At 38.5% G+C, this 20,017-nt stretch overlaps 1 protein-coding gene across 1 annotated transcript in view; it reads right to left on the reverse strand.

Annotated features, from left to right (window-relative positions):
* The window catches only part of CADPS2 (calcium dependent secretion activator 2), a 562,792-nt gene that overhangs the window by 142,609 nt on the left and 400,166 nt on the right, over window positions 1-20,017 (reverse strand). Inside the window, exon 15 of the mRNA XM_052639068.1 lies at window positions 2,523-2,624. Coding sequence (XP_052495028.1) covers window positions 2,523-2,624 — 102 coding nt within the window. The remainder of the gene's footprint in view (window positions 1-2,522; window positions 2,625-20,017) is intronic.

The raw sequence follows: 20,017 nt of genomic DNA on the forward strand, positions 1-20,017 counted from the left end.
TTGAAATTCATTTCTGAAACACAGTTGGGCCTGAATAAATTTTTTATTCAAGAGCTATTAATAGTACTCTGGTTACTTCTTTAGTGTGAGTTGATAAGTAATTTATGTTCTCTCTAAATTTTAATGTATTGATAAATGGCTAAGGAAGATCATTTGATAGAATCCTTAGGAAAATCTTCATGGATAATTTAAATATGCTTCCAAACTTGTCTATATGGAAACCTAAAATTTCCTCTGTTTTATTTTAACCTCATTCCCTCTCATCCAGTTTTCTATGGACTCAGGAAAAACAAAACTCATAAAATTTATACAAACTGTACATATATCAAAAGGGAATATAAAAGTCAGCCCAAAATATCTAGAGTAGTTTGGTTTAGCTCTTATCTTTAGTACATCAAAGAAATAAAAATGAAAAAGAATTCGAGTACATCTTTACAGACTTTACAGAAAAGTAGAGAAATAAACCATAAGAGAGAGGAAATGAATACAATAAATGATGTGGGCAACAGTCATTCTGCTGGTTCAGATGGTAAAGAATCTGCCTGCAATGCAGGAGACTTGGGTTCGATCCCTGGGTCAGGAAGATCCCCTGGAGGAGGAAATGGCAACCCACTCCAGTATGCTTGTCTTGAAAAAATCCCATGGACAGAGGAGCCTGGCAGGCTATAGTCCATGGGGTCGTAAAGAGTCGGACACAACTGAGCAACTAACACTTTCACACTTCACAACTTCTACTTGGTGGAAGGCCCCTGGTGGGCTGGTTCTGACCAGGCTGACTCAATCATGGTGGTCCCATGGCTTGTCAGTGAGGAAGCACCTAGTGCATGGGCTTCCTCTGGCCTGAGCTGGGTTAAGGACCAGGCCTATGACCTATCTGGGGCAAATGAGATATGAGAGGTAGTTTACCAGGATCTTCTAAGGCAACTTTCCATCTTAGGAGAGAATCACAGAAAAAGAGAGCCTCTACTAGCTTCCCCTTAAACCTCCATGTATGAATGTGAGGCCAAGGAATTCCTGGTCTTGCTACCCATCTAGGGCTAAAGCTACCCTATGAAAAAAGAGAGCCATGTGACAAACACAAAGAAATGGAGCTCTGGCTACTAAATTCAGCCTGTATTGAAGTTCACCTTATCTGAGAGCTGTGTGTAAGTGAACATATGCATCTATTTGTTTAGACCAATATGAGGTGATCTGTTACTTGGACATGAGAGCACTACTACAAATAACCATGGAGACTTATGTAGTTCCTGATACAGATATTTAACTGAATGATGAGCTGCATCTCAATAATGCCAACAACAGAAAAACTATATATTTTCATTAAATGACATACACAATGAATATAATGGTATCTATACAGCCTGAAAGATACTAATTTTGGCAGCAAATGCATAAATATCCTCTGCAAATGTGTTTGCTAATGTGAATTTATTGCCCTTTTAGACAGAATAATTCTCATAATTCTCCAAGAATTCTGTCTCATGCACAGCATTTCTAAGTATAGCACTGAATGACTGGCCCAGGCCCAATTACCATGACAAAGTAAATCCTCCCTTATTCACTTACCTTAAGTTGGAGGCACCAGCTCCAGCTGAAATCACTAATGCAGGGAAACAGATGAATAGCATATCCTATGATAATTTTTTCCTTCAGGATCATTTTAAAAAATCACAGAGTCTAAGCGTTTCATATGACAAATAAGGAAACGGAGACTCAGAGTAGCCATACACTGTTCACATGGTTAAATCACAGTGTTTTCAAACTGTTGAGGGCAATATTAACTACATTTATTTTTTAATAAGTTCATATGAAATGATTCCAAATTACATACCCACAACACGACAGATGTGCTATAAGATACAATACATTGACATGGCAGCATTTTATAGGATCTAATGATGAGAGTAATAGAAAAAGGCATCATTCTGCTTTTGACTGTTAAGTTCTATTAAGCCCTCTATAATCATGGAAAAAAAGGAATATTATCAAGATATTTATCTTTCATCCTGCCAATGTTTCTTAGTGTCAGTACTTCATTTTTTGGACTGAGAAACTGTGCCAGGTGCACTGTGGTCCTTATTCTCACAGAATGTAAATAAAAGGATAACTAAGGACTTAAGAAATGTATGTCTTTACTAGGTGATGGGTGACTAGGGCATAGTACAGATGAACAATAAAAGACTTCAGGTTTTCCACTCTCTGTTGGAATAAATGAGAAAGTCTCCTTGCGTGGTAAACATGCCCAGAGCTGACGGAACAGCTTATGCAAAGCTGAGAAGACAGTGTGAGTGGAATGGATATTGCAGGGGGTGGGTGCTACCTAAGAAGTTGTGGAAATTGAAAAGGCAGGCTGAGAAGGAGACCACAGATGGAGGAATGTGTATATCATACCTTGCAAACAATGGAGGAGAAGCTAACTGATAGTTCTTGAGCGGTAGTAGAACAACATAATCCACATTTGTAGGAGATTAGAAGATTGAGTGAATTAAGCAAGCAAACACTTGTACTAATGGAGTATATACCTGAAATGGCTTATCTGATTCTCTAAAAGGGAAGAGAGTCTTTCCTTTATCTCCTCAAATCTCTCTTTTTCTTCCACTGAAACAGTTCCAATTCCATCAGGCCTGAAACAAAAGTAGAATCAGTAATTTTAGTGATAGAAAATGAATATATTTTATATTTTTCTATTTCCCTGAAAAATCAAAATCATAAAGGAAAATGCACACTGGTTCACAGTATACATAAAGCTTATGTCTACAGTGAAATTTTATTGGAGGTGTTTGCAGTCGTTTGCTCCATATTTTGACCTGGAATGAATGGAAGGCATTTATTCTCTTTTAGAGAGCCTTCAAGGCAAAGGATAACAATAAATAGTTTGCAGATCCAGAAAACAATAACTAGTCCTTGAGAATGGCAATGAAAAGTGTTTTATAGTGATACCAAACAGTTGACCAATTAAATATAATGAATGGAATTATTATAAAGAATACACTGAACATAAGATAAAATGTCTTAACTGCTTCTCTTTCAAATAAAATTTGAGCTAATGTGAAATTAGAGATTTAATTTTAATTGCTATAAGGAAAAGACATTTTGGATGTGTGTAGTGATTTATTGCTCCTTTTTTTGTTTAAATATAAATTAAATATAAACATTTGAATGAAAACACACAGAGAAGAAAGTCTACCTATGTTTCAAGATTTTTGTGCTTAACCAAATATGCTTATGAAATAAAGGTAATGACCAAACAGAAGTATTCTTTTACTAAGAGATTAGAATTGAAAATATAAAATATACCTAATAGCATGGATTCAGAATTTATTCTGTATCAATTTAAATATCTGGTAGTATAGCACTCATCTAAAATTTTCAATAGGTGAATTTAACTGTCTTTGTTAAAAACAGAGAAAAAGATACAGGAGTTTTTCATTAACTTTACATATTTATACAGTTCAACAAAATGAATCTTTTGCATTTCTTAGCACCAATCATTCTTTGTCCAATTAGCATATTTTTTTAAGATTATATTTTAATTCCTGAAGACTTACCATTTGAACTTACTAATTTTTTAATGTTTATGTATAAAATAGGTAGAAGTGAGGATATGAAAAAAATGGATTTTAAAAATAACTTTCCCAACAAGATTTGGATTTGCTGTTCCAACTGTTTTCTACAAAAGGATCTCTGTATATGTGTGTGTGCATTTTTGATATTTATAAACTAGTCAAGTAGGATAAAAGCAATTAATTCTAAGATTATGCCTGAATCAGACTGGCTTAAAGACCTTCTATTCATATCAGAAAAAACAGCTATCAGTAAAGTCTGAGAATTTTTTTCTAAAACAAGAGTAAATAATTTATGATTTCAGAAAGTTGTATCCTGCTTGAATTTATGCTTTGAAAATATTGCATATAATTATATTTCATTCTGATCCATTGAAATGCAGTTTGAAAGTTAACTGGAAAAAAAAAAACAACTAATGGCAAAATATTGGTCTTTCAAAATTTTTAAGAAGAAAAAAGAAAGTCTGATTTTAAATTCTGGAGCAGTGAACTATGAGCTAACCCCAGTGGTTTATAATAATTTAACAATGGATTTTTTCACATGTTTACTTTGGAGTTATTACCTATCGAGCAAATAATAGCACAAAACCCAGACTATAACCCAAGAATGACTATTACCAACGATCACAGAAGTTGAACTGGAGAGTTTTATCTATATAATTCATTAATTTGGGAATCTGGGTAGACGAAAACTGTTAACTACACTATGTTATTATTAATACATAGCATAAAAACTCTTACCACCAAGTTGTAGGTGATTATTTCACTAAATACACCTATGCAAACTTGAAAAAGAGCAGAGGCCTTATCTTTTTTGTTCTGACTGACACAGCCCTTGATCTGGCTCTCTGACGGATGCCACATGATTCTATTTGAGTGAATTTTACTGTTTGTTTCAACTATCCAAGGAGACTAATCCACAGTGATAGACTATGTCGCCAGGTGATATGAAGGTTCACGGGGGCACACTGCCTGCCTGACTGAATGCAGCCAGGGGTTCAGTCAGTAAGGAGTGAGAAAGTCAGGGGGGTGTCACTTGTGTCACCTCCACTGAGATACAGACGGTTATTCATACGGAAGGGCTGTCGTTCTACTGAGCTTATTACTAAATTAGGTACACATCTGACAGGTTAAATACATTTTATATTTTGGACCTGCTCTTATTCACATGTCCTTATTTTAGTGTGCATGTCAGTGAGTGAAAGTCACTCAGTGGTGTCCAACTCTCTGCGATCCCATGGATTGTAGCCTGCCAGAATCCTCTGTCCATGGAATTCTACAGGCAAGAATACTGGAGTGGGTAGCCATTCCCTTCTCCAGGGGAATCTTCCCAACCCAGGGATCAAACCCAGGTCTCCCACATTGCAAGTGGATTCTCTACCATCTGAGCTACAAGTGAAGACCCAATATACCAGACTATGTATACACTAATATACCAGACTATGTACTAAATATCAGGTGTATATGAAGTGGCCTTCTATATCTAAAATATTGAGGCTAAATGGCAACTTTGCTGTACTCAAGTCTCAAAGTAACAACTCCTTCTAAAATTATTCTTCCCAGGAAATGCAAATACTTCTGTGTCATTAATATCTTCTTGTAATGATTGTTATTAAAACAAACACAGTAATGATCAATGCACTGGGTACTGTGCTGTTTTATATGTATAGTAACATAGGCTGAACACAGTAATCTCTCTAGTCCCCAAGAGAGGAGGCTACTGAGGCTCAGGGAGGTTAGGTGACTTCCTTAAGGTCACACAGCTTGTAAGGACAGGATCCTGGACCTGAATTACATTCCAAATCCAGGGCTTTTAGTGCTCATGCATTACTGTCTTTCTTTCTTCTTCTTCTTTTTTTTTTGCTGCATCATGAGGCATGTGGGATCTTAGTTTCCCACCCAGGGATCAAACTTGTGCCTCCCGCAGTGGAAGCATGGAGTCTTAACCACTGGACTTCCAGGGCAGTCCTTCCTCTATGTTTAAAAAGAAACTACAGAGCAATAAAAGAAACCGCTAATAAAAAATGGAAGCTATATTTGAGAAGCAACAATGGTGGAACTTCTTTTCAGTTTCAGTTTCAGTTCAGTTGCTCAGTCGTATCCGACTCTTTGCAACCCCATGAACCGCAGCACGCCCGGCCTCCCTGTCCATCACTAACTCCTGGAGTTCACTCAAATCCATGTCAATTGAGTCAGTGATGCCATTTAGCCATCTCATCCTCTGTCGTCCCCTTCTCCTCCTGCCCTCAATCTTTCCCTGCATCAGGGTCTTTTCCAGTGAGTCAGCTCTTTGCATTAGGTGGCCAAAGTATTGGAGTTTCAGTCTCAGCATCAGTCCTTCCAATGAATATTCAGGACTGATTTCCTTTAGGATGGACTGGTTGGATCTCCTCGCAGTCCAAGAGACTCTCAAGAGTCTTCTCCAGCACCACAGTTCAAAAGCATCAATTTTTCAGCGCTCAGCTTTCTTTATAGTCCAACTCTCAAATCCATACACAATCACTGGAAAAACCATAGCCTTGTCTAGACGGACCTTTGTTGAGAAAGTAGTGTCTCTGCTTTTTAATATGCTATCTAGGTTGGTCATAAATTTCCTTCCAAGGAGTAAGTGTCTTTTAATTTCATGGTTGCAGTCACCATCTGCAGTGATTTTAGAGCCCAGAAAAATAAAGTCAGCCACTGTTTCCCCATCTATTTGCCATGAATTGATGGGACCGGATGCCATGATCTTCGTTTTCTGCATGTTGAGCTTTAAGCCAACTTTTTCACTCCTCTTTCACCTTCTTCAAGAGGCTTTTTAGTTCTTCACTTTCTGCCATAAGGGTGGAGTCATCTGCATATGTGAGGTTATTGATATTTCTCCCAGCAATCTTGATTCCAGCCTGTGCTTCCTCCAGCCCAGAGTTTCTCATGATGTAAAATGCATATAAGTTAAATAAGCAGGGTGACGATATACAGCCTTGACGTACTCCTTTTCCTATTTGGAACCAGTCTGTTGTTCCATGTCCAGTTATAATTGTTGCTTCCTGACCTGCATATAGGTTTCTCAAGAGGCAGGTCAGGTGGTCTGGTATTCCCGTCTCTTTCAGAATTTTCCACAGTTTCTTGTGATCCCCACAGTCAAAGGCTTTGGCACAGTCAATAAAGGAGAAATAGCTGTTTTCCTGCAATTCTCTTGCTTTTTCAATGATCCATCAGATGTCACGCTTATTCACATCACACATTTTCTGTTACTTGTATAAGGCAGAGAGCTTAAATATCACTACAATTTAAAACACCTACTATCACATCAGTAATTCAGTTAAAACAGACGTTAACAAAGGAAATCCTAAAATTTGCTCTTTCATACAGCATAGGTACTCCCAGAAGCCTTGAGAGAGATTCAAACCAGTCATATTTATGAACATTTACCTAGTAGACTCAGAGTAAGAGGAGATTTAAAATACAATAGTTTTACAAGCTCAGTTTATAAATTGTCAGCTACATGTTCAAAACTTATTCAGAACTGACTACCCCGACCACTTCTGCTCCCCTTGTTGCTGTCGTCATCACAGTCTCTCCCCCGGGTATGACTACAGCAAACATGGTCTTTCTCTCTCAGTCTTTTCTTTATCAGAGTATTGGCTGCACACTACTGTGAGCCATTTTCAAGCAGGAGTCATACCCCTGCAGAGGTAATGCTCACCGTAAAAGCCAAAAGCCCACTCTGTTCTCTGCCTGCTCAAAGCAAGTCCCTTCACTGCAGCCATGCTGGCCTCCCTACCCCAGCTGTCAAACACAGGAAGTGCACTGTGCCTCATGGCCTTTCATGTGAAGCTTCCACCGCTTAGGAGCCTTCCCCTAGGCACACATGTGGCTTTCTCACTTCCTTCATTCTCATCTCTAGTGACATGACTCGGGATTAACGAGGTCATCTCTAACTACCCGATGTAAGAGTGTCACCTCCCATTTCCACAGGCCTCTTTATTTTCTGCCATTATATATTAGATGACTGACGTCATCTAACATGATATACATTTGTCTCCTCTGTGCTGTACTAATGCCCTGAACAGTAGCTGGCATATGGTTAACATTCAATATATAAATGCTAAAAATATGAATGAGTGCAATGTAGAATAGAAAATGTCAGCTATATAGGACTATAAGAATTCATGAGTTAATAATATCACATATATTATTACTTATTAGTATTAACATGGCATGCACTATTTGGAATGTCTTCATTATATAACAGTAGGTAAAGTAGGAAATTTTTGAAAAGCAAACAGTAGCAGGAATTATAGTCAAGAATTCTGGGTAAAAAGATCTCTAACAAAAGTTACTGTGCATTTATACTAAGCAGAAAATCTTTAGTGTTTACCTAAACACTATTATTAGTAAAATGAAGTGCTTTAAATCTTAAGAAGAGATTATTTTTCCTGAGATAATAAAAGTAAAAATAACATTGCCTCTTTGACATTGACAATAATGATGCTAAAATGTGGTTATTTAAAATTCTAACAAAGAAGACCAGTTTTCTAATTCGAATGTTAACTGGGGTTTAACTTTCTGCCTAATATATTAAAGTGGTTCCAATGAGAAGGAAGGGCGTGCTCATGTACCAAGAGTTAATATATATTTTCATTTTTTCCTGAGGTCTGTAGTTATTGAAGTTCCATGATTTTAATAAAAATAGAGTGTTAGGAGAAATAAGTTTAAGATATGAATAAATTATAAAGCATAGTTCAATAGTAGATATACTTTTTAAAATAAAAGATACTGTCAAATGACATAGAACGTCCTTCTGGTATTACATAAAAAGTGATTGAACGCCACAAGCAGTTGTGTCTATGTTAATTATTACCTGAAAGATTCTTAAAAAACAATCATATAACAGCACTTTCTGCCATTCATTCATGCTTAGTAGACTGATCTTACATCTGTCTATGGGTTACATTCTGTTTTCACAGAAGCCATTACGTGTGCACATGTGCATGCCTGTGTGTACACACGTACACACAGAATACCTTTTTGGAAGGGCAGATTCATCCAAAAAAATAGATCCTATACACATATTAAGGCCTGTAAAATTAATTTCACTCAATTCCTTCATGAACTAAGCAATGTTATATTTGTACTATCTATCAATCTGGCACATTAAGCACTTTAAAGCAAACAGAACCCTTTCTATATATGTGACATCATGTCATGATTACAAATTCCTTCCATAATGAGCACAACATAAACTCCAAGTGAGGTGGTGGTTTAGTCACTAAGTCCTGTCTGACTCTTGCAACCCCATGGACTATAGCCTGCCAGGCTCCTCTGTCCATGGGATTTCCCAGGCAAGAATATTGGAGTGAACTGCCATTTTGTTCACCAGGGGATCTTCCCAATCCAGGGATTGAACCCGGGTCTCCTGAATTTGTAAGGCCTCCTCAGACAGCCGTTTTGCTTACTCCTTGGAAGAAAAGTTATGACCAACCTAGATAGCATATTGAAAAGCAGAGACATTACTTTGCCAATAAAGGTCTGTCTAGTCAAGGCTATGGTTTTTCCTGTGGTCATGTATGGATGTGAGAGTTGGTCTGTGAAGAAAGCTGAGTGCCGAAGAATTGATGCTTTTGAACTGTGGTGTTGGAGAAGACTCTTGAGAGTCCCTTGGACTGCAAGGAGATCCAACCAGTCCATTCTGAAGGAGATCAGCCCTGGGATTTCTTTGGAAGGAATGATGCTAAAGCTGAAACTCCAGGACTTTGGCCACCTCATGTGAAGAGTTGAGTCATTTGAAAAGACTCTGATGCTGGGAGGGATTGGGAGCAGGAGGAGAAGGGGACGACAGAGGATGAGATGGCTGGATGGCATCACTGACTCGATGGACATGAGCCTGAGTGAACTCTGGGAGTTGGTGATGGACAGGGAGGCCTGGCGTGCTGCAATTCATGGGGTCGCAGAGTCGGACATGACTGAGCGACTGAACTGAACGGAACTCCTGAATTACCGCAGTCTCCTGAATCACAGGCCGATTCTTAACTGACTGAGCCAAGGTCTAAACTGAGGCAGATGCTCTGAGAAGACACCTGCAGAACAAGAGGGATGCACAGTATTACCCATCCATTTTCTATAATCTCTGATGGCCTTTGGGGTAGTTCAGGTAATAAATTAGTTTCCATGAAGGGAAAGGATGATTCCACTGTATTTCAAGAAAGAGCTGAGAGGAAAAGAGTGTAGAACTGGGTTGCAGAGTTAGGTATTTGAGCAGAAGACAAAATATCACAGAGGGGACCTGCCTAAATGTTCAGACATGGACTAATCAGGTAGCTTCCCTTCCCTTGACAGGACAGCAGACAGTTTATGTTTTGTAGCCCATTTCTCAGCATCATACAACATTTCAGAGGCCTGTAAGACCAATACAAATTCTGGCATTTTAATATCCATTTTATCTGCACAAATTTAAGTAAAGATGATTTACCAGCTACCACCGTATTTTAAGGAGCAACGATTCGGTGACAAACCCCAACAAAAAGGGTGAAACAGCCCATGTATTTTATTTTTGAATACCACAAATCATGAGAACTTCCTGGAGGTTCTGAGTGCAACCGTGAGGTCTGAGAAGATTGACAGTAAAGGAATGGGTTTAATTTGCTTTAATGGTGCATCCCAGAATTATTCAATCATGGGATCTTCCCACAATTACCACTTAAAAAACACCATTTGGGGATGAGGAGCATTTGTGCTATTACTCAATGAAAGCCATAACATTTCTATGATCATTTTCTTTTTATAATTTTTTTAGCATTTATTTTTGGCTGTGCTGGCTTTTTGTTGCTGCACTTGGGCGTTCTCTAGTTGCAACGAGGGGGGCCACTCTCTAGTTGTGGTGCTCGGGCCCCGCACTGCAGAGGCTCCTCTTGCTGCAGAGTAAGGGCTCTAAGGCACGTGGGCTTCAGTAGCTGTGGCATGTGGCCTCAATAGCTGCAGCTCCTCGGCTCTACAGCACAGACTCAGCCGCTGAGGCACATGGGCTTAGTTGCTCCAAGGCATGTGGGATCTTCCCAGACCAGGGACTGAACCCACGTCTCCTGCATTGCAGATGGATTCTTTACTACTGAGCCACAAGGTCAGGCCTACGGTTATTTCCTTAACCACTTCCATCATCAGGACAGCGTCTAGATACTTAAAGGATAAATGTGCCCTTTGCTTTATAATCTCTAGCAGTGGGCATACCACCTGCAACAGAGTGCCTGGGAAATCTGTGGGTTGAATAAATACCCCAGGAATTAATACTGCATAAAAAAGTCTGGTAAATTGATGCGATTTCCTTTCCCCTCCTCACACACCTCTTCCTTCCTCAACTCCTCAGGGAAGTTTGCTTATCTTGGGCAGTTTGGTGGTTTGTGGTAAAAGATATTTTACAAGTAAAGAGTAGGCAAATGATAAAGTTCATGGTGCCTCTGAGTTTCTTACTGGCTGCTTTTCACCTGGCCTCTCTGATGAGGGATATATGACATCCTGGCTTCCACCAGAGAGAGTGAGAAGGGGAGAGACACCTGGAGGGTGGTCTTTCTGAACTGTCAATTCTGCCTGCAGCACAGCAGGCAAAAGTCACTTTGTACTTCGTGTATTTCCCACCAATATCCATTTGTGAACAGAATGAGAAAAAAGAGAAAGACACAGTGCGAGAATGAGAAATGGTGGAAGCTGAGGGAGAAAACAGTAACCTCTCATTTTCCTTCTCTAACCTATAATACCTCCTATTGTTTCAAACAAAAGGATATATCCCTTAGATGGTCATACAACACATAATCAGTGTTCTTTCACTTCCCCTGAAATTTTAAATATCTAGAAGCAGATATTAATTCTACACCGATACATTCACTGAAATAGAAGAAACCAATTATCTAGGTGCAAATATCTTGGAGATGAAATTTAAAAATCATATTCTCTTTTTCCAAACCCTCTTCCATCCTAATCCTTTCCATATTTGAATTTCCAACTGTATGCTATTTTCTTTGGAGGTTTTAGATACTTCTACAAAAACAGCAGGAATTTGACACTATGAAGATATGCAATTTTGTGACTTAGTTTTTATGGTAAAGTAGGAGAAGGCAATGGCAACCCACTTCAGTGCTCTTGCCTGGAAAATCCCATGGATGGAGGAGCCTGGTAGGCTGCAGTCCATGGGGTCGCTGGGAGTCGGGCACGACTGAGCGCCTTCACTTTCACGCATTAGAGAAGGAAATGGCAACCCACTCCAGTGTTCTTGCCTGGAGAATCCCAGGGACGGGACAGCCTGGTAAGCTGCCATCTATGGCGTCGCAGAGTCGGACATGACTGAAGCAACTTAAAGGATAGTTATCAAGTATTTCATAACTGGCCTTTCCTAGAACCAAACTAAAATCATTATTGCACACAATTCTTGAGTTAAAGAAAAATAAAATATTGAGAGGATTTTAAAATGAAAATAAACAGAATTAAGGTTAACAGTGTTCTCTGACATAAGCATTACATCTAATCAATACCTTATTTTCAAAATAACTTATTTTCAAAAGTAAGTTTTTCAAATGAAAGAACTATATATACACTACAATTTGGGAGAATTCAGAAAATCACCAAGATGAAAATTTTTGTAAATGCCCCAATCAGAAACAACTGGTAATGCCATTTTGCAAATATAACCCAGTCTTCTTTCTATAAATCTATACATATACTGCACATTCTGATGTGTAATTTGATTCTTTTAATGAAGTATAAACATTTTCTCACATCATTTAAATATCCTAAGATATGCTTTTTAATGGAAGTATGGTATTTCATCATATGGATATACCACAATCTATTTATCCAATATTCCATTAGTAGAAATTTAGACTTTTTCCATTTTTTATGACCATAAATACTGCTGCAATAACCAATCTTATACTACATATTTTTAACCTCTGATTGTTTCCTTGGGATAAATTCCTGAAAGTATATTGTTGGGTTAAATGGTACTATGGATCAAAATGCATTTCCCTAAAAATTTGTAAGCTGTAGTCCCAACCCTCAATATTACTGTATTTGGAGACAGGTCTTTTAAGTAGTACTTAAGGTGGAATGAGGTCTTAGGGATGGAACACAAATCTGATTGGATTGGTTGCTTTGTTAAAGAGGAAGAGTGAGTCTTTCTCTCTCTCTTCTGTAAGAACACAGAGAGAAGGCAATAACCTGCAAATTAGGAAGAGGGTCCTCCTCAGAACCCAAGCACACTGGCATCCTGAACTCAGATTTCTAGTCTCTGGAACTGTTAGAAAATACATTTCTGTTCTTTAAGCCAAGTAGTCTATGATATTTTGCCATGGTAGCCTGAGTTAGGACAAATAAGATGACATTTGCAGGCATTTGATACATATCGCAAAACTGCTTCTTAAGAAAGCACTTATCAGCTTACATTCTGACCCATAGCACATGGAATTATTAATTTCCCTCTAACCTTATCAACTGGGGTCTTTTATCATTTGTTATAATCACTTTCAATTATATATATAAAAGGGGATTTCATTGTTTTAAGTCATTGATTTCTATACAGCAAAATGACACAATCTTGATGGTTATATGGGGTCTTTACAAGGGCCATAAAATTCACTGTAATTGATTCATTTAGAACTCTTAATTGTGAGCTTTATTTATGAAGTGTTCCAACATGTCACCTATAAAATCTGTAAATAGATGGTCCAATGTCATTCATTTAACTTACTCAATGAATATTTACTGAGTACTGGCCAGGTACTGGGGACAAAATATAAACCGAACAGAAATGTCTCCTGCCTTAGCAGAGTTTATAATAGGGAAAGGCATAAAACAAAAATCAGACAGTAAGTGTACCTTACATTAAGAAGGACATAAACACAAAGCTCTGTTGTAATTTGAATTTTAGGTAAGGATGTAGTTTGGGAACGATATTTAAGCAGAGACGCAGTGGATGAGCGGCAGTTAATCAGGTGCTGCTTCAAACAGAAGGATTAGGGAGAGGGTCTCAGGAGGTTCTCCTTAGAGATATCCAAATATTTTTCTCAAAATGCAAGTTTTATCACATAATTTTTGCTCCTAGTAGGTTGACACGATACTCCAAAAATCCCTCTTCATTGCAAAGCACCTAAACACCGAATAAAAAAATAGGTATACTGTTAAGTGTTATGTTATACTTTAAAAAAAGTAAAAAATTCTCCTAAGGGCAAGAAAATAAAAAATGAACTAGGAGCTGAAACTGAAGGGGAATGTGAACACCAGAGCTGCCTTAGAGGCAAATGTCAATTTCAAGGAAGTCTATGGCTATGTTCAGGGCTTCCCTGATAGCTCAGATGGTGAAGAATCTGCCTGAAATGCAGGAGATTCCCGTTTGATTCCTGGGTTGGGAATATCTGCTGGAGAAGGGATAAGCTACCCACTCCAGTATTCTTGGGCTTCCCTTGTGGCTCAGCTGGTAAAAAATCTGCCTGCAATGTGGGAGACCTGGGTTTGATCCCTCGGTTGGGAAGATCCCCTGGAGAAGGGAAAGGCTACTAACTCCAGTATTCTGGCTTGGAATTCCATGGACTATTATAGTCCAAGGGGTTGCAAAGAGTCGGATTCAACTGAGTGACTTTCACTTTCATCGCTATATTCAAGGGGATGGATGCACCATGAGTCAGAGACCATCTCTAGGGGCTGCTGAACCTGAGATGCTTGCAAAAAGTGGGTGCTTGAATGGGCTATACCATCAGCGAAAGGATGGGCTAGAAAATAAATATCCTTGCAAAGGAGAGCAAACAAGGAAATCAGTCTGTTTCTACCACATCTATAGACTGAATAAAAAGAGTCATTCCTGAGAATATGCACCACATGCCTGACTTCATAAACTGGGTACCACCCATGCAATTGAGGAATTTCTAAGATGGAAAATAAGAGAGCTCCTGTAGCACCTCCTATCACTAAGTGAAAACAAGAGCAAGTCCTTTGGGGAAGAAAGCATTCTTCAACCTGGGCCTTGAATTAGAATTTCCTCAGATTAATCCAAGAATATGTGCTTGCTACAAAAAGTGTTAGCAGAATAAGCAAACAGTGACCCTGGCAAAAACATCAGCAGAAACAATAGATAAACACACCTAGAAAACGGAAGTTAACAATTAATGAGTAGATCCAAAGGCAGATGTCATAGCTTATTGAGAAACGTGGAAGTAGCGCCCCCCACCTATCTTTGTGCATAAAATTTGTACAGAACACAAGCCTCACTCACTCATTTACATACTGTCCATTGACTCCTTTTGCTCTACAGGAAGAGTACAGTAACTGTGATAGACACCATATTGCCCATAAAGTCCAAAATATTTCCTATGCTTACTATCTGGCCCTTTATAGAAAAAATTTGCTGAGTTCTGAACTAGAAGATAGAACTAAAAATATTACACAGAATGAAGCTAGAGAAATAAGCAGACAGAATATATATTAGACATATTTAGAGATATAGAAGATAAAATGCCTAATATACGGTTAATTGGCATTTAAGAGAGAGCACGTTTAGAGAGGAGACAAAATTTAAAGAGATTACAATATTCCAGAACTGATGACAAGCATGGATCCTCATATCCCAACCAAGGTAAAATTCCACAAGAAATTTATACCTACCCAATATCAGGACATGTGGATCAGAAATCCACAAAAATCCCAGACAGAATTCTTTAAAAAGAAATCCACATGTAGTCATATAACAGTTGATCCACAAAACATAAAAAATCAAAATAATCTTAAAAGTCTTAAGTTAAATTCCCCTTCAAAGAATGGTAATGTGTATGCCCAGCAGTGGGATTGCTGGGTTATAAGGCAGTTCTGTTTGCAATCGCAGCACTGTTTATAATGGCCAGGACATGGAGACAACCTAGATGTCCATCAGCAGATGAATGGATAAGAAAGCTGTGGTACATATACACAATGGAGTATTACTCAGCTATGAAAAAGAATACATTTGAATCAGTTCTGATGAGATGGATGAAACTGGAGCCGATTATACAGAGTGAAGTCAGCCAGAAAGAAAAACACCAATACAGTATACTAACACATATATATGGAATTTAGAAAGATGGTAACGATAACCCTGTATGGGAGACAGCAAAAGAGACACAGATGTGTAGAGCGGACTTTTGGACTCTGAGGGAGAGGGAGAGGGAGAGGGTGGGATGATCTGGGCGAATGGCATTGAAACATGTATACTATCATGTAAGAAATGAATCTCCAGTCTGTGTTCGATGCAGGATGCAGGATGCTTGGGGCTGGTGCACGGGGAGGATCCAGAGGAATGGTGTGGGGTGGGAGGGGGGAGGGGGGTTCATGTTTGGGAGCTCATGTACACCCGTGGTGGATTCATGTCAATGTATGCCAAAACCAATACAGTATTGTAAAGTAAAATAAAGTAAAAATAAAAATTTAAATAAAAAAAATAAATAAAAATAGGAAAAAAAAGAATGGTAATGAAGCCTTCTTAACAAAGGAAGCCAGAAGACAATGGAGTGCTACCTTCAAAGTGTGGAGAGAAAACAACAAAGTAGAATGTATAACAAGCAAAATTTTCTTTCAAAAATGTCAATGAAACAAAGATAACTTCAAATAAAAATTGGTGATCTATAGGTATTCTATTTTAATAATATACTTTGGGGAAGAATGTAATTTCTAAATTGAAGCAAGTATTGAGTATAAAATAATAAAAACAATAAAAATAATGTCTAATGCTTAAGATTAGAAAACAAGTAAGGATAAAATTAAACTACTAGACAGCATAAGTGTGTTAAGTCACACACAAATATTCTAAGGCCTCTGCGCTCTCCACTCTCCAGAATGAGAGGAAATTTGCTGATTAGTGTAAGATTTAAAATTTTAGCAATATACAAGGTAAAATCTCAAATGGTGAAAACTGTAAATGAGGAGGAAGCAAAAAAAAGAAAATAACCTGTATGAAACAAAAAGGAGGCAATAAAGAAACAGAAAACTTAGCAACATGAGCCAAAAAGAGTCTCAAATAAAATGGTAGAAATGCATTTACTTATATCAATACATCTGGTAATTGTAAATGAACTAAAATGATTAAAAATAGAAATTATTATACTGGATAATTAAATCAGAATCTAGTTTGCTATTTATAAGAGTACAGCAGTGTCAATATGACACTAAAAAATTAAACATATATCAGACAAATGCCAAAAGAAGGCTACACTAATAACTGTCTAAAGAAACTTCAACGTAAAATGCATTATTAATTATGTAAAGGGTCACTAAATCATGAGAATAACTGCCATTTGCCAAGAAGATTTAATAATTTTTAAACCTGAAAGTACCTAATAAACAGCCTCAAATTACAAAGCAAAAATTGGTAGAAGCAGAGGAAGAAACCACGACTGCAGTGGCAGCTTTCCATTCACCTTGGTTACAACCTTATAGGTCAAGTACGCAAAAGATCAGTAAGAGTTTGGAAGATTTGAACCACACAACTCCTGCTTGCCCCACCAAACTACACAATATACATATTTTTCAAGCAAGATGAAACATTTATCATATTTAACATATCAGTTCAGTTCAGTCGCTCAGTTGTGTCCAACTCTTTGCGAACCCATGAATCGCAGCATGCCAGGCCCCCCTGTCCATCACCAACTCCCGGAGTTCACTCAGACTCACGTCCATCGAGACAGTGATGCCATCCAGCCATCTCATCCTCTGTCGTCCCCTTCTCCTCCTGCCCCAATCCCTCCCAGCATCAGAGTCTTTTCCAATGAGTCAACTCTTTGCATGAGGTGGCCAAAGTACTGGAGTTTCAGCTTTAGCATCATTTCTTCCAAAGAAATCCCAGGGCTGATCTTCTTCAGAATGGATTGGTTGGATCTCCTTGCAGTCCAAGGGACTCTCAAGAGTCTTCTCCAACACCACAGTTCAAAAGCATCCATTCTTTGGTGCTCAGCCTTCTTCACAGTCCAACTCTCACATCCATACATGACCACAGGAAAAACCACAGCCTTGACTAGACGGACTTTAGTCGGCAATTGGCCATAAAGGAGTCTCTAGTTATGAAGAATCAATATCACATGGATTACATTCTCTGAACACAGAGAAATTAAGTTAGAAATCAATTTTCAAGAATCTAACCCAAAGAGATTCACATTTGTAGGAATTCTAAAATATAAATAACTCTGTGTCTAAGAAGGAATTATAATGGAAAGTTAGAATTGCTTACAAAGAATTTTAATCAGATACACTATCAAAATGCATATATGTAATAAAAGCAGTACTTAGTGGAAACTGAAGCTTAAATACTTATTTTAGAAAAAGAAGAAAAGAGGACTATTCATGAGTTAAATTTAGGAATTTAATGATTTAATTTAGGAAGGTAGAAAAAGTAATCCAAGAAAGTAGAAGGAAGGAATAATAAAGAAAAAATTTAATGAAATGGTTGACAATAGCAGGGAGCACACAGGGGAACTTTTAGGACGACAGAACTGGCACGAGGGTAGTGAATAGATGACTCAATGTATCTGTCAAAACTGACAGAACTGTCAGAGCCATAAAGCAAAAGAGTGAACTTTACTGTATGTAAGCGTAAAGGAAAAAAACATTCTATATCCACTAGGATGCTGAGGGACCCTAGGATGGGATGCATATTGTGCACGCGACTCTAACTGTGCTGTATGACAGAACCTCACTAGAGAGAGGGAGGGAGGAAAGGAAGTGTCATATTGAACCTTGGAAGACAGTTTTGATTGGAAACTCTAAGCTCAATGACTGAAGGACCTGTACACAAAGTACTCTAGTTGGTGAATTTTGAAACTGCTTTTCACATATACTGCTGCTGCTAAGTCACTTCAGTCATGTCCAACTCTGTGCGACCCCATAGACAGCAGCCCACCGGGCTCCCCCGTCCCTGGGATTCTCCAGGCAAGAACACTGGAGTGGGACTGAACAGATAAGTAAATGGATGGGATAGTGGAAGCCACGTTTCTCACTGCTGAAGAGATAAGTTACAAATAAGCAAAAAAGGATAGTGAATATGAACTCTGGGCTACTGGATTGGAGGCAGAGACATCAGTATGAACTCATGGGTTAGTATACCTATACAATACAGGGTTAAAGCACCAAACTGACGTGCAATAGTGATAGCAAATGGTTTGGATGTATACATATATATATATTTTTTTTTGTTTCACTGGATTGTTTTTAATGCAATAGCATCAGACACTATATTCTTTACAAACCTTAGTATGTTAGAAAACCACACCAAGATCCAACTTGAGACCTCAAACTCTCTTCCACATTTTAGATGCTAAAAGGCTTGAAAAGTCCTAAACTTTTGGCTACACCAGAAAAGCAGCTCTTGCTTCTCTTCATTGTTAACTTGATCTATACTCTAACACGGGGGTCCCCAACCCATGATACTGGTCCATAGCCTGCTAGGAATTGGGCTGCACAGCAGGAGGTGATCAGTGGGTGAGTGAGAGAAGTTTCATCTGTATTTACAGCCGCTCCCCATGGCTTATATCCCCTCAGTCTGTGGAAAAAAAATATCTTTCACGAAACCAGCCCCTGGTGCCAAAAAATTTGGGGACTGCTATTCTAAGGCATACTAAAAAATCCCTTTGCCTTATTTCTTCTGCAATTATTTACGTTCAGTAGGCTATTTAATGCATTGCTTTAGGGGGGAAAAAAAAGGAGTTGTTGGCTGTGCATGAATGGTGTGGAGTGACAAGAAAGAAAATTGATTAGGTGACCTTGGTAATTACTGCCGCAAGGTGCAGTATGGTAACTTACTTACCCTGGGTAATGGGGTACCTGGTTCCTGCTTTGCCTGTGTCTATGTGGCTGCCCTGTTAGACCCCACTGCTTTCCAGCAACAAGAGGGGCTGGGACGGAATGTAGGGGAGGAGATCCCAGAACCTCCCTGTGGCTCCTTCTAATGATCATGGACAGTAGATGAAGTGAGGCACCTATTTAAGGCTTTCCCAGTCTCATCTTCCTGCTGGAGACTTGTGCAGAGTGAGCTACTTGATAGCACTATCAAGTCCAGCTCTGCACTGTCAGTCTTTTACAGAGAAATTCCCCAAAGTTTATTAACTACTTTGTGTGTGTGTGTGTGCTCAATCACTCAGTTTTGTGCAACACTTTGTGATGGACTGTAGCCCTCCAGGTCTTCTGTCTATGGAATTTTCCAGGCAAGAGTACTAGAGTGGGTTGCCATTTCCTCCTCCAGGGGATCTTCCCGACTCAAGGATCAAACTTGCATTTCCTGCATCGGCAGACAGATAACACTGCACCACCTGGGGAGCCCTTTAACTCCCATACCCTATGCAAAATATCACTGCTTGATATTTAAGTGATATATTATCACTTGCAAAGTGTTTACATAATCATATTTGACTGATTTAGCAACTGTATGGAGTAGGCAAAATTGATGATATTAGTCACAAGAAACAGATGGGGAAACT

The sequence above is a fragment of the Budorcas taxicolor genome, chromosome 4, assembly GCF_023091745.1.
Source record: "Budorcas taxicolor isolate Tak-1 chromosome 4, Takin1.1, whole genome shotgun sequence".
Lineage (NCBI taxonomy): Eukaryota > Metazoa > Chordata > Mammalia > Artiodactyla > Bovidae > Budorcas > Budorcas taxicolor.